The 14,527-nt window shown below is 52.5% G+C and overlaps 1 protein-coding gene and 1 long non-coding RNA gene across 4 annotated transcripts; one reads left to right on the top strand and one right to left on the bottom strand.

Moving 5' to 3' along the window:
* Positions 1-6,052, bottom strand: LOC141569171 (uncharacterized). Its single transcript, XR_012492618.1, has 3 exons — positions 5,621-6,052; positions 4,929-5,158; positions 1-139 (listed from the first exon to the last, which is right to left on the bottom strand). It is a non-coding gene; the product is annotated as an uncharacterized LOC141569171 (long non-coding RNA).
* Positions 6,053-6,274: 222 nt separating this feature from the next.
* SELPLG (selectin P ligand) lies at positions 6,275-13,902 on the top strand. Of its 3 annotated transcripts, XM_074321377.1 has the most exons (4): positions 6,276-6,431; positions 7,491-7,706; positions 7,822-7,915; positions 11,854-13,902. In XM_074321377.1, the coding sequence occupies exon 4, from the start codon at positions 11,859-11,861 to the stop codon at positions 13,269-13,271; it is 1,413 nt and encodes a 470-aa protein (XP_074177478.1). In that variant the 5' UTR covers positions 6,276-6,431; positions 7,491-7,706; positions 7,822-7,915; positions 11,854-11,858; the 3' UTR covers positions 13,272-13,902. The 3 variants fall into 3 exon arrangements, with proteins under 3 accessions (XP_019613089.2, XP_074177478.1, XP_019613088.2); XM_019757529.2 differs by lacking the exon at positions 7,822-7,915; XM_019757530.2 differs by lacking the exons at positions 7,491-7,706; positions 7,822-7,915 and having other exon boundaries at positions 6,275-6,431.
* Positions 13,903-14,527: the final 625 nt, after the last annotated feature.

The following is a 14,527-nucleotide window of genomic DNA, read 5'->3' as shown; positions in this document are numbered from 1 at the left end:
GCCGCCCAGAACTGGTTTTTAAGAGCTTGGGTTACTATATGTTGAGTGGAGGGAGTGTTTGGGTGAGAAATGCAACTCACGCGACAGACTTCATGGTAAAGGTCCTTGGAAAGCACTGTGAATCCATTGCCCAGGGAGCCTGGGGTCAGAAGAAAAGAAGTTAACTCAGGTCAGAAGACAGTTGGAAAGCAAGTAGACAGGTCTTTCTGTTACTGAAAGGAATCCACGCACTATGGAGTTTGGGGACTGACCACTAGGTGCTTCGATTTTCTTTTTTGTTAATGGAGGCTTATTCATGTCTCAAAGACTAAGTGAATTTGGGGGGGAAAGATAATGGTGGGTTTGGAACAGCACTGGGGAGAAATGATTCAGACAAGATCCCAGCAGGCAATTGGCGGGTGTAGGGAAGGCACTGGGCTGAAAGAGACAAGCAGTCATAGGTGTTTTCAAAAGGGAAGAGCAAGGGTCTCGCCTGGTACCAGGTGCTGTGTGCTCGCACGTGCTAGGGCTTCAAATCCAAATAAGGCGCCTTCCCCACCTTCACTGCCAGCCTGGATGCAAATAGATTGCAGTTAAAGGGATCCTGCCCCCCACCCCTGCCTCCCGCCCCCGGTGCTGTGGAAGCTGAGGGGGTAGGTTGCCCCCTCCACCAGGTGCCTCTCGGGTCCCCAGCGGCAGAGTTCACTTCCTTATAGCCCTGCTGTCTCGTTACTCCTTTCTAATATCTCCCCCCTAGACACAGTTCTGTTTATCTTAACATTCGCTGGGTAAACATTTTTACAGTGAGAGGGTAAAACTCCTGGAGGAAATTGTAGTGGAGCAAACGGCCAAGTGGTCCAGCAAGGAGACGTGTTGGGGTTCAGTGCCCTGATGGCCGAGATGTCCACCATCGGGGTTTCAGCAACAAAATCCAAGCTTTGGGGCTGTAGGGACAGCCTGAGAACTGGGAAGTTGCCCCGTAAATAACAGGAAGTTGTTGCAGGTTCGTTTCCGTGCTGAGATGCTCTTTGGGTTGTAGGTGACAAAGCCCCTCCTAGTTAAATGCCTGAGCTACTTACTGCCTCCCTCAACTACAGTTCCAAAATGACACAGGAGTTCTCATCCTTCTGGCCAGTTTCTACCAGAGGCAGTGGAGCAGAATGTCACCAAAGATGGCTCGGTGGGGTTCCTATATGGGCACTGGGCACCTGCCAGAAACCTTGTAGAGACAAGACCATTGTTTGAACTGATTCCTCTACCTCCACCCTTCTGGTCCCTTCTTTGCTTCCAGAGGGATGTCTTCTCAAACAGAATCTGTCAAGCTCTGAGGGAGACACAAATCCATACTCTCCAGCCTCTTGTATGAGCGCTCCCTTGCCCCCTGCCTCCCACGCTGCCTGACTCCTGTCTCCTCTTATATCCCACACAGGCTGTCAGCTCTTCCTGTTGGCTCCAGCTTCAAAACACAGCCATATTCTAGCTACTTCTCACACCTCCACTGTTACCCCACTAGCTTGTGCCCACCTCATCTCTGAGGTGGACTAAGCTCCTGCGTTAGCATTCTACAGAGAAACAGAACCAATAGGATGGATACGGACAGAGAGAGACAAAGATGCATTATAAAGAATTGGCTCTCACGATGATGGAGGCCAACAAGTCCTGAGATCTCCAGGCAGCAAGCTGGAGACCCAAGAGAGCTGATGTTTCAGTTCAAGTCCAAAGGCAGCAAGAAAGAAAAAACACAAAGGAGTTCTTCTCACTTAGCTTTTTGGTTCTGCTCTGGCTTTCAACTGATTGGATGAGGCCCACCCACACTGGGGAGGGCAATTTGCTTTCCTCAGGCTACTGATTCAAATGTTAATCTCTTCCAGAAACACCCCACAGACACCCCAAAGTAATGTTTGACCAAATATCTGGGCACTGTGGGGCCCAATGAAAGTGACATGAAGTTAACCATCACAACTTCCAAACCAAGCTTCCTGTTGTCCCCTGCTTTAGTCCTAACACAGCAGCTAGAGTAACCTTTTAAGGTATTGAGGCAGGGGTGTGCAAACTAAGTTCATAGGCCAAACCTAGCCCGCTGGAAGTTTCTGTGTAGCCCACAAGCTCATAATAGTTTTTTACAATTTAAATGGTAGGAGAAAACCCAAAAGAACAGTGACAAGTAAAAATTACATGAAATTCAAATTTCAGTGTCCATAAATACAACCACACCCATTTGTTTAAGGATTATGTATGGCTGCTTTTTTTTTTAACTGGGGAATATTGGGGAACTATGTTTTTCCAGGACCCATCAGCTCCATGGCAAGTCGTTTCAATCTAGTGGGGGGGGGCGCAGCTCACTGGCCCATGTGGGAATCGAACCAGCGACCTTGATGTTATGAGCACTGTGCTCTAACCACTGAGCCATCTGGCCTCCCCTATGGCTGCCTTTCTACGTTAGCCAAGGGGGGTAGTCCCAACAGAGACCTATGGCCACAAAGCCTAAAATACTTACTGTCTGGCTTTTAAAGAAAATCTTGCTGACCCCTATAATTAGATTCAAAACCCTCCATGGCTTTTCATCCCACTCAGAGTAAAAGCTAAAATCCTCACACTGGCAGAGGCGACCTGTCCCTGGAGCCTCCCCAACCTCCCGATGCCCCGTGTTCAGGGGGCCTGCCTCTGAGCCTTTGCATGTGTTTTCTCTGAGCCACGCCTCCTTCCTCCACCTCCGGTATCTGCAGGAATCCCTCCCCTGCCATCTTCCCCGTAACACCTTATTGCCACCGGATCTATTCACTCATTGAGTTTTTGTCCCCTGAATTGAACACAAACTCCATGAGGACAGGCACTTGTTTTCATTCATTGTGGTAGCCTCAGGATCTGGCCCAATAAAGATTTTGTTGAACAAATGAATTAAAAATAGAGACATCTGGGATGAGGGTACCTATTGGGTTGTCTGTGTGACAGGACTTTGCTTCCAGAATACAGCCCTCCCCTGACCACAGCTGACCCCAGGCTGGGCCCATGAGCCCCTTGGAGTCCACTCCAGTGTGTCAAATCTGAGTTTGTGTACAGGGGCCTGGGAGCTGGGGAAGCCGGGGAGCTAGCAGGCAGAGCAGGTGCGCAGTGATGGAGAAAGGGCGTCGGGGTCCCTTTCACTCCCTAAATCTATGCCTAAGGTCCAGCTGCATGTCTAACTTTAAATTCCATGAGGTACCCCAGGGATCCTACTGCCACATAAGCCAGGTTGAGGTGAGTTGACTTCCCCCATTCAGGTCTGTCTCCATCAGAGCCCCTTGAGATCTGAGATCCCAAGCCTTCATTCTGCACTGCAAGGGCCAAGCCCAGGCCTGGTGCTCAGGGAGGCTGGTGGAGGCGGGTTCCTTCAGCTGCTACCATTCTTGGAAAATCTGAGTCTGGAGGTTTCCAGGTTTGATTGCCCTCTGGCCTTCCAGGTCTGGGACCAGCCCCTGCGCTGGCCACCCTCAAGCGCCCACACTGACCCCGTGAGCTCTGGGGAACCCTGTTCTCTTTCCCTCAGGAGAAACAGCTTCACCCTTCAGGGTCCCACCCCAGAAGCCTCCTCCTACGGCTGCCCAGATTGATAGCCAGAATCGGGGCTGCATGGAAACCCACGGAAGTTCTGTTCCCATTTGAGAAGGGGAATTGCGTCCCAGTTGCGGTGGCCCCAGGGTGGCCATTTCCCCTTAAAATGATTTAAATAGGCAAATCTCAATCTGTGAGCCCTCCCTTGACTCAGGATGCATGGAGGGAAGGAGGGGTCAGGTAGTTGGGCCCTTCAGGGCTGGGCCTATCGTTAGAGCAGCTCTGTTCTCTATTTTGTGAGACCTTCGCTTTCATTTAAACAAAAGGTTCCATGGCTGGCGGGTAGATTGAAAACCACTGTCCTGAAGAAACAGGCTGTCAAACGCGGCTGCACAGCCAGCTGGACTCTGGTTTGGGAGGAAGTGTGGGCTTTGTGGTCTGGCCGATGTGGGTCCTTCCCTGAGTCTCAGCTTTGTGGTGGGATAACGGCCACTTGGTAAGACAGGTGTGATTCTGTGACAGATGTCACCCCCAGTTTTCCTGCAGTCGCCCCCATTTTCAGGGAAATGGCCCTGCAGGGAGTGGACGTCATGTTGGGGCAGGGCCACAGCGAATTACAAATGGATGATCGGATCTCAGCTCTACCTAGCTAGCCTGTCACACAGGCCTTGCCCAGCCACGTATTTCCAGGATTCCACAAGTGGTTTTTTCACCCCTTATTTTCCTTAACTGAATGCGTAGTTGACCAGCTTATGCCTGGTGAATACCAGACGGGAGGCTAAGCTTTGCTGGCTTTGGCCGCCTGCTGCTTCCTCTCTTTGTCTCTGTGGTACTAAGGTGTTTTAGAGCCATTCTCGTCACTGGTGTGAACAGCTCCCCTCGCCACGCCTCCCCCAGCTACACCAACAAAGGAGCGAAAAATCAACCAAACAGGCCACCGCACAAGCACCGCTGGACAGACAGGGGTGATGCAGCTGGACCCGGTGTGCACCGGTGGGGTGGGGGGGGTGGAGAGGTGGGAGCCGGGGCTGGTGTGAACATGACCACCGGGCAGCAGCAAGCACTGCCCTCCAGCAGCTAACGTCAGCAAGAGCGCAGTTCGTACGTGGATAATCATTTAGGAGCTTTCCCAGTACAGGCACGCCTCGGGGATACTTCAGGTTCCATTACTTGGGGTTCCCTTACTTCAGGTTCCTTTCCAGACCCCGCGGCAAGCAAATCACACGAACGTTTTGGTTTCCCGGGACATATGAAAGTTCTGTTTACACTACAGTGTAGTCTATGGAGTGTGCCATCGCATTCGGTCTCAAAAACAATGCGCATGCCTTAATTTTAAAATACTGCTATAAAAAAAGGTGCTACCCATCACCTGAGCCTTCAGCGAGCCGTGAGCTTTTCACTGGTGGAAAGGGGCTTACCTCGATGTCGGTGGCTGCTGACTGATCAGGTGGAGGCTGAAGGTTAGGGTGGCCGTAGCAATTCCTTAAGATAAGATGACGGGGACGTTTGCCACACTGAAGACTTTCACCAGCGATTTCTCAAAGATGAATGGTCACAGATCATCATGTCAAATATAATAATAATGGGAAAGTTTGAAATATTGCCGGAAGGACCAAAATGTGACACACAGACACGAAGTGAGCAAACGCTGTTGGAAGAAAAAAAATGGCACCGATAAATTTGCTCTACACGGTTGCCACGAACCTTCATTAAACTAAAACCCCTGCAATATCTGTGAAGAACAATTAAAAAAAAAAGAAAAGCAAACGAAGCGCCATAAAACGAGGTACGTCTGTGTAAGAACCACCAGGTCTCCAGTTTTCATTTGGAAACAATCTCTGAGCAAAGCAGTGTGTAAGCCTCTCTGCACGTGTCTTGAGCCCCACTTTTTGCAGCACAGGCCAGACCCTGGGAAATGCCCCTTCCTCCACTTCCTTGAAAGCTCTGTTGCGTTCCTCGGCCTCCCAGCCTTTGCCCATGCCTGGCTCTCTGTCTGGGCTGCCCACCCAGCCCACTCTGCTTGTCGTCTCAAGTGCCACTTCTCCCTGAAAGAGTCTCCTGACGCCCCCTCCCCCACCCAGGGTGGGTTAGGGACCCCTCCCTGGCTCACCACGGGTGCTGTTACCGCACTATGTCTTCATGGTCTGTTCACTTGCCAGCTTCTCCACGCGATGAGCTACAGGAGGGCCGGAGTCTGAAATTGCTTGCCTTTGGATGTTGGCACATGCAGCCTGGAATGCCCAAGTTGGCTAAATGAACATTTAGACAGGGAGAGAAACTAGGCAGGTGTTGCCCTCTTGGAATTTGCAATCTAGCTCCTCAGAGCGGGTCTTGGTTGCAGCAGAAAGGACCACCTGTTTACTCAGAGAGAACGTTTGGATTTCAAAGAATGACTACATCGTATTTGCAAAGCTCAGGAAGGTCTGTTGTGTTGTGTTTTCGCCCACCACTCTGTTCCTGGGCAAGAAGCAAAAAAAAAAACATCCTTCTCTGCATCTGGTTACTCCCTTCCTTCCAGGGCGGGGTCCCCTCTCACCCCCACTCTCTATCACCTGTAGAGTAATGCTGTGGCCTTTTTCACTTTGGGCCCTCTCAACCACTGTTCCCCAGAAAGTTTCCATGTAGTTCTTGGTGTTTTCATGGTTACCGGAACCCAAGAGTGATACCCCCGTCCCAATCAACAGCGTCACCGAAGCGCTGTCACAAACAAGGAGATGTGGGCCATCACGTGGCCCTGTCTGAGTAACCACATGCACACTTCCTTCTTTCATACACAACCGTTGGGGGTTGTCAAGGCCTGGACCACGGCTGCGGGTGACATAGCAGTGTCCGGTTAGCGTGGGCTGGCACCTTGTCGCTAAAACAGAGAAGCCACTTCTCCTGGGCCCATGAGGCAGCTGTCCCATGCTCTGCTGAGCACGGTAAGTGCTGGCTTGCAAAACCACAGGGAGTGGTAGGGGTGCCCAAGGGACCAGCCGTCCTGCCTGACAGCTAAGGGCAGGCCCTGAGCTGCAGTCCCTGGGGAGGGCAGACTAAAGTTCCGGGGCTCGGGACTAATGTCTGCCTGGAATCCGTGGCCCTGTTCTGCTGTCTCTTCCAGATCCTGCTCTCGTCCACTTTCATCCTGTCCTTCCCAGCAGGTTTGCCAGCATCTGCTGGCTTGGGAGAATTCTGAATTCAAAAAGTTAGAGAAATCAGGAGCGTTTCTCTAAAAATCACTCTACTCTGCTTTCATGGGTGGGACACTGCGACCCAGACGGGTGAAGGGATTGGCTCAGGAACAGAGCTCGGGTTAGGTCAGGGCAATTCCTAGGAGTCGGTGTAGGATTTGTCTTGAAGCCGCATGAGTTATGGGTCCATGAAAATAACATTTCCAAAGCTGCGTTCTTCACACTTTTTTAAAAGATTGAGGAAATGGCACTAGTCGATAGCAAATTATTAAAATGTTAGAATTAGGATACTATTGCTAGTATGCTAAAAAGAGAAAATAATAATAATTAGAATACTCTTATTAATTTTTATTTGGGGTACTTTAGAGGCAAAAAGGAGAATGGGGGGGGCTTGTGGCTAAAGCAGTTCCCCTTGCACACACACACCCACGCACAGATAAGGACTAGGGCTCTAGTTGTCTGGAATTCTCTTCCTCCCTCTTGGACACTCTTGTTTTCTTCCCTCTCCCATCTCTGACTTTTAGTTCCCTGGGTCAGACCTCTCAAGGTCCCTGGGATGGGGCCTTAAGAGGTGGTTGCCTGGCCCCAGGCCCCAGAGTGGCTTCCTCCGAGGGTTTCCCGGGCTAGCCACACCCTAAGTGGCAGATGCCTCCCTCCCCAGGCTTGGATAGCAGCCAGGGTCTAGCGAAACCCAGATGGGGAAGGGGCTGGGCTGCCAGGCTCAATGCCTCCTGGGAGACTCCGCCAGAAGGATCAGGGCTTTCAAAGGGGCTGGGAATCATCTGAGAACGTTGTGCCCCCTTTTTACAGATGAGAAACACAAGGCTCAGAGGGGAGAATCAGCTGCTTCAGGTTGTGGGGCTCGAATGAGCTAATAATTCATGTATAGCTCTTAGACCAGCGCCTGGCACACGTCTACACTGGAAACACATGGTTTATGAACCAGAGCAGGCTGAGGTTATGCGCAGTGCCCAGGGTTTGCCATGGAGACACGTTTCCAGCCCTTTCTGGCCGACAGTGTCAGAGGTATGTCAAAGCTGTCTCAGAGTTGGGGCTTTTGCAGGGACATGGCCCTACATGCAGAATAATAATGATAACAGCTGACCTTTATTGAGCACTTACTGTGTGCTTAAACATGCAGCCTGAACCAGCTCGCTTCAAGCCACAACAACCCCATCAGCTGTAGGTGCTACCATTGTCCTTGTGTTCCAGCCAGGAACCTGTGGCTCAGAGAGGTGAGTTCAGTTGCCCAAGGTCACACAGCTCGTAAGCCACAGAGCGGGGACTGGATCTGGTTTGATACTGGATTTGCTCTGGAGTTGGGCCAGGGCCTGTCCTGTTCACCAGGACTTAGATCTGCACAGGGATCTGGGGCGTTGGGGGGATGGGCGGGGCACCTGGGCCTCGGTTTGACTTAATTGTGGATTTGAAGATCTTTTGATTTCTTAGTGCCCCATCGGCATCTTTTCTGAGCAGCCCAGGGTGACCACATTGGAGCTGGGATGTGGGCCTTCCTGCAGCACAGTCCCCCACCCCCCCACGCCCAGGTGGGGCTGGGAGCAGAAGCAACCTGGTTTTAGGGGGAAAGACAGGAAATGGGCAGTGCCTGACCTTGTCCATTAAGCAAGCAGTAAAGCAGTAGACAAACAGGATGAGGCAGTGTCAGAGCCCTGCTCAGCTGTTTTCCCGCCATCTGAGGTGAAAGGTGGGGACCGGAGGAAGTGATGTCACTGCTCTAAGCCTCGCTTTCCTAATCTGTATAATGGGAATCATAACAGCCAGTATGCATGAAGATAAATGAGGTCCCCCATATGATGAGATCATTAGTCCATCCTCAGTGAGGGCTTTATAACCCATAATGTTTGTTATATTATGATAAACATATTTTAGGAAATAGAGTTATCGTCTGACCTGCCACACACGGTGCTAACACTCCGCTCCTCTCCTAACTACCTGTGTGGCCTCCTTGGAGCCACAGAACCTGTGGGAGCCGAGTCAAATGGGCTGATGGCTGCTCAGCCGTGGTCTGGTTGGTGCGAGGCTGCTGTGTCTGTGGCCCCTTCCCCTCGAAGCCCACAGGATGTCAGGCGCCAGGCGTGGGTGACCAGCTGCCAGCTTGCCTGGGCCTGAGGGGTAAGGGCATGAGGGACTTTTAGCACTGACACAGTGGAAGTCCAGGACAAGCTGGTCGCCCTAGACAGGCCCAGGTAGGGAGACGGGAGCTTTCCCAGTTTGCTTGTCTTTTATTTCAACAAATGGGGAGGTCTCTGCTCTCACATGGGACCCCGCAGCTTCCCGAACTGCCCATGGGGGAGGTAGGGAGGTCACCGTCTCTGTATTCTCCCTGAGTCTGAGGTCTCCCTTTCCTCTGTGCCTCTGTCCACAGCCACAAAGAGAGCCCTGCCCCCCCCAGAAAATGCCCTCTGCTGGATGCCAGCATTGGGGACCGTCCCTGCAGTATCCCATTCAATTCTCACAACTATAATCTTTGAAGCACATCATTCATTTTACAGATGAGGAAACGAGGCTCAGAGAGGGCGAAGTAACCTGCTCAAGGTCAGACAGCTGCTAAGTGGTCTCTCGTCCACCCGAGGCTACGTCTGCATGCAGGGGACTGGGGATGGGTGGAGGGGTGAGGGCAGGCAAGGACGAGAGCCCATGTTGGGGCCAGGAAACCTTGGTCCCATTCATGGTGTCTTCTCAGCCTCCAGGCTGCAGCAAGTCGGGCCCTGACTTGCCAAGATACCTCCCAGACCCAGGAACTGGTGGTGGGTTGGGCCTTAATGTTTTTGCACCTCCCTCTCCGCTTCCAGGAAGTGGCTAAGGGCTTGGCCTTCCAGGAACTGAGAACTGCCCAAGTTGGGGGGAAAGGGGCGGGGAGAGGGATACCGGGGTTGTGAGTCTTTTCGTAATTATGAGATATGTCTCTGAGCTGGTGGCTTCCTCCTAAATTTCTCTGCTCCCCCGCCCCTCCAAGGAAAGCCAAGATTAGGCCATATGCTCTTCCCCAAGTAGAAGCTCCACCCTGTGTACAAAGAAACTCTGCCTCTTGAAGGCAGGTTAGAGGGCAAAGAATGTGTACATGTGTATGTGACACATTTATTAAGCACCTACTGTAATCTTGGAACTTTTGAATCCATCATCTCATTGCCCTCAACTTTTGAATCTCATCCTCTCAACAGCCCTATGAGATTGGTACTGTTTGTTATCCCCATTTTACAGATGAGAAAACTGAGGCTCAGAAAGACAAAACTCTGTGTCAAGGTCATGCATCTGGCAAGGGGCAGAGCTGAGACTCAAATATCCTTTTGCCTGACCCCATATGCCCTGCATGGCACCCGGTATATATGGGGCTGACCTTTCTAGGTAATGTGGCCTCAAGGTTTTCCTTATTCATACTCTGCCCTTCCTCTCCCAACTGGGGCCCCAACCCTAGCCACAAACACAGCAAGCTAAGCTCATCTTCCAAGAAGCCTTTGCTCCTTCTGCCCCCACAGCTAGGTCAGGTCTCTTCACAAAGCCTTCCTGAATCCTCACTGGGTTCAAATCGGATTTCTGCCACTTGCCAGCTGTGTGTCTTTGAGCCAGTTCCTTCACCTCTCTGAGCCTCATCCCTCCTCAGTAAAAGGAGGACAATCATGAGGGACAAAAGTGTCTGGTGCAAATATCATGAAGTTTGGTTTAAGAAATTATTTTCAGATATGATTAGACTGGCATTTTAGAAGCCACCATAATTCTCACTAACGTGAAGGATAGAGGCTGGGAGCTGAGGGGCCAGTAAGTTACAGTCACTCAAGGAGAGATGAGCAAATGCTCTCTGCTCCGAATCCCGTGAAGTGTAAGGGAAGGCACTGGAAATTATCCAGGCTCACTCTGCCCCAGCGCTGTGTCAGGGTTTGCACACCGCTGGAGGGTATTGTGTTCAGGAACCCAGGAATATCTGAATCCTGCCCTAAAACACAGCTGTCACTCATCGCAGGATTCTCTAGGGCAAGGTTTTGAATCCTACAAACACCAGCCAATGGCGGGAGGAGCGTAAGGAGAGAGAGAGAGGTTAAAAAACAAACAAATGACAGCATGAGTGTTCACAGTGTCAAGAAGAAAGACCAGTGAGATGGCCCAAAGGCGAGGTACTGTCCTTTCTGGCTGCCTGGTCTGGAGGCTGAAGGTGATACCGGAATGGACAGTGACCCCGTCCACAGGCAAATGAAATGACTGTCAGCTTTCTGAGGGCAGGGATGTTCTGAAAAGATTTGAATTTTCTCCTGGTCCCGGATAGAACCGTTGATGGCTCTGGGCCCTGGAGGACGTATGGGATAGGTTTACTGAAAGAACCAAAGTAGCCACCCCTCGCTGGAGCTTGTGACGGGAACAAAGTGCTAAGGGCTTGGTGGGCAACACTCATTTCATCTTCACCACAGTCTGTGAGGTAGGTGCTGTCACCCCCTTTGCGTACGAGGACATGGACAAAGGCAGCCAGGCCACGCTGAGACACTGAGAAAGGGTGTGAAAAACGGAGACTCGGAGGGATAGGCCAGGGCTGTGCAGGATGGGAGCCGAGAGTGGGGCAAGTGGAACAGAGGGACGTGGTGAGAACGAGGGGTCAGGATCAGACTCTAGGAGGCCTCACGGCTCCAGACGAGGAGCTTTGCCCCGTAGACCTGTGGTCTCCAAACTCTTTTGCTCATGGACCTCTTCAGTGGACAATATGTGTACATGGGTCTGTTGATGACTTGTACACAAGTACTACTACTGTACACTCGATATACTACAAGTGTATACAAAAATAGAAATGAAGAAGGGGGGACATGAAGTTAATATCCGCAGAAGCTCTAATATTTTCTGTCTACACCCCCAGTGGATTGTCTTGTCCACAAGTAAAAAACTTTCATCAAAAAGAATGGGGAGACAAATAGTTTCTATGTACCACATAGAGGGAGTTGGAGGTCCTCCTGGATGGATTTATTCATGTCGGTAAATAGTAATAGCTGCTATTTGTTTAGGGCCTACTGTGCACCAGGCATGTACTGGGTCGTGAAGACGCCTAAAGCCAAGTATCTGCCCCCGACTGGCCCTACAGCCAGCTGTGGCCATCCCAGATCACAGTCGAGGGTGCTTGGCAGGCCCAGGGGTGAGGCTGTCCTGATGTCCCTCTGTCCGTGTCTTCCTCCAGGTGCCATGCCTCTGCAAGTCGTCCTGCTGCTGACTCTGCTGGGCCCTGGCAGCAGCCTCCAGCTGTGGGAGACCCAGGAGAATGGAGCCACGGAGTCCCCAGGCCCCCTGCTTGCCCGGGGCCGGAGACAGTTGGCCATGGATGAGGACGTCACTGAAATGTACGATGATTATCAGACGGACCCTCCAGAAATGCTTGAAACTAGCACAGGGGCTGTGTCCCTGAGCCCCGAGCTTCAGGCTATGATAGGAAAATTGGGGCAAAGAGATTCTGCAGGGCCTGGTACTCCGGGGCCAGCCACAGAGGACTCTGCTGGCTTGCATGCAGGAGGGACGGCCTTTGGGAATCTGAGCACAGAACTGGCCACACAGGGGATTCCTGTCACACCGGGCCCTCTGACCAAAGAACCGGTCACTACAATCTCTCCCACCATGGTGGCTCCATCCACAAAGGAGGCTCCAACCACAGAGCTGTCTACCACAAAGTCCCCAGCCATGGTGCCAGCAGCCACGGAGGCCCTGTCCATGAAATCCACTCTCATGGAGGCCCTGTCCACGGGACCAGCAGCCACGGAGGCACTGACTATGAAATCCATTGTCACGGAGGCCCTGTCCACAGGACCAGCAGCCACAGAGGCACTGACCACAGAACCCGCAGCCAGGGAGGCGCTGACTATGAAATCCACTGTCACGGAGGCCCTGTCCACAGGACCAGCAGCCACAGAGGCACTGACCACAAAACCTGCAGCCACGGAGGCACTGACTATGAAATCCACTGTCACGGAGGCCCTGTCCATGGGACCAGCAGCCACTGAGGCACTGACCACGGAACCTGCAGCCACAGAGGCGCTGACTATGAAATCCACTGTCACAGAGGCCCTGTCCACGGGGCCAGCAGCCATGGAGGCCCTGTCCACAGATCCAGCCACCACGAAGGCTCCATCTGTAGCACCTGCTACCACAAGCAGCCTAACCACAGCCCTTCGTGTGCTCTCTCATCCTCACAGGGGCACCACTATGCCAGCCAGCAATTCGACTGACAGCTTCATCAACCAATGGAGAAAGAGTCAGGGTCTCTCCCCGCAGAGCTCTGTGGCCCCCAGCCCCACAAGGGGCCTGGGTAACATCCCCGTGAAGCAGTGCCTGTTGGCCATCCTCATCCTGGCACTCGTGGCCACCATCTTTCTTGTGTGCACCGTGGTGCTGGCTGTCCGCCTCTCCCGCAAGAACCACATGTACCCCGTGCGCAATTACTCGCCCACTGAGATGGTCTGCATCTCAGCCCTGCTGTCTGACAGGGGCGAGGGGCCCACCGCCACAGCCAACGGGAACCTGCACACCACGAGCCACGGCCTAAAGGAGGAGCCTGGGGAGGACCATGAGGGGGATGACCTCACGCTGCACAGCTTCCTCCCTTAGCTCCCCCTGCCTAACCCCTGGAGCAGGGCCCCCTGCCTCCTTGCTCTGTCCGCAGCCCACTGGGCCACCACTGCCTCCAGGCTCTATTCCACAAGTCTGGCCCTTGTCAGAGCCCCCTAGGGATGGGATCTTTAGGGCAGGGCCCCCAAGTGCTTCAACAGGACCTGAGCAGCCAAGGTCCCTCCTCCCAGCCCTGGCTGCTGGAGTTTCATACCCAGGCACCAGGGAAGAGTCAGAGTTCCTTGCCCCACCCCACCGCCATTGTCTTCTGGTTGTCATGGTCACATGCATGCATTTTGGGGATGGGTACATTCCTGAGGCCATTTCCAGCTGCTGCTCCCTTGGGGGCAGCTGGAGTTTTCTTGGATGCCTTTGCAGGGAGCCCAGGGTGAGGTGTCACCCTGTGAGGGCTGGCACAGGCTTGGAGAGCGCAAAGCGACACCCTTCTTTGAGACTGTGTGTACTGCCAATGAGCTTCCTTCTAGTGACAGAGTAACCCTCATCCTGCCCTCTCTGGCCTTCCCCTGTGTCCCCATTGCAGGGTGGGCTCTGTCGTGTTCACTGAAGTATCCCACTGCCTAGCCTGGGGTCCGGTACAGTGCAAGCACTCAATAAATATTTGATAAACAAACACTGGCTGGATGCTTCAAGGTATCAAGTTACCTCCTGGAGGTGTGTGGCGTTGGTCTTTGCTGTTCACACTCAGCAACTGAGGACCCACAGCCTGTTAGGCTGACTTCAGTATTGTCTCGGGAACACTGGGGGCATCTTGGTACATCCTTGAGTAGCTGGGAAAGCTTTCCGGCTGTTTGGGGGGTAAAGTGGGGCTGGCTTCCAGGGACTACTTTATTTCATGCCCCCCACAACCCAGTTCCAGCCTACAGAATTGGGTTCCCCCCACATCTCAGACAAAAATCGCCTCTAAACATCAATGCCAGCCTCCCCAGACCCCCACCCTCCCCTCTCCATTCCACATGGAACCTGTCTCCCCTTAAAACCCAGTACCCACCCATTCGTCACACAGTCGAACACAGCTGCAGTCTGTCTACCAGGCTTTTGTGCAACTCACAGGAGTAGCTGTCATTTAAAGTTTGGGGCCAGCAGACTTTCTCCTAAAGGGCCAGACAGTAAAAATTTAGGTTTTGCAGGCCACCTGGTCTGCAACTTCTCAACTCCACCCTTATATAGCAGCACACATGCAGTAATTGACAATGTATCACAAGTAAATGGGTTTGGCTGAGTTCTAATAAAACTTT

Source organism: Rhinolophus sinicus, linkage group LG16 (assembly GCF_036562045.2).
Source record: "Rhinolophus sinicus isolate RSC01 linkage group LG16, ASM3656204v1, whole genome shotgun sequence".
Classification (NCBI taxonomy): Eukaryota; Metazoa; Chordata; class Mammalia; order Chiroptera; family Rhinolophidae; genus Rhinolophus; species Rhinolophus sinicus.
This window is presented reverse-complemented; position numbering and strand designations above follow the sequence as displayed.

Excerpts from the sequence above, each read along its gene's own strand:
- SELPLG (XM_019757529.2), top strand. The coding sequence starts at position 7,664 with ATGGAGACACGTTTCCAGCCCTTTCTGGCCGACAGTGTCAGAG. Across the intron at positions 7,707-11,853 it reads TCTGGCCGACAGTGTCAGAG|GTGCCATGCCTCTGCAAGTC; the intron begins GTATGTCAAAGC and ends GTCTTCCTCCAG.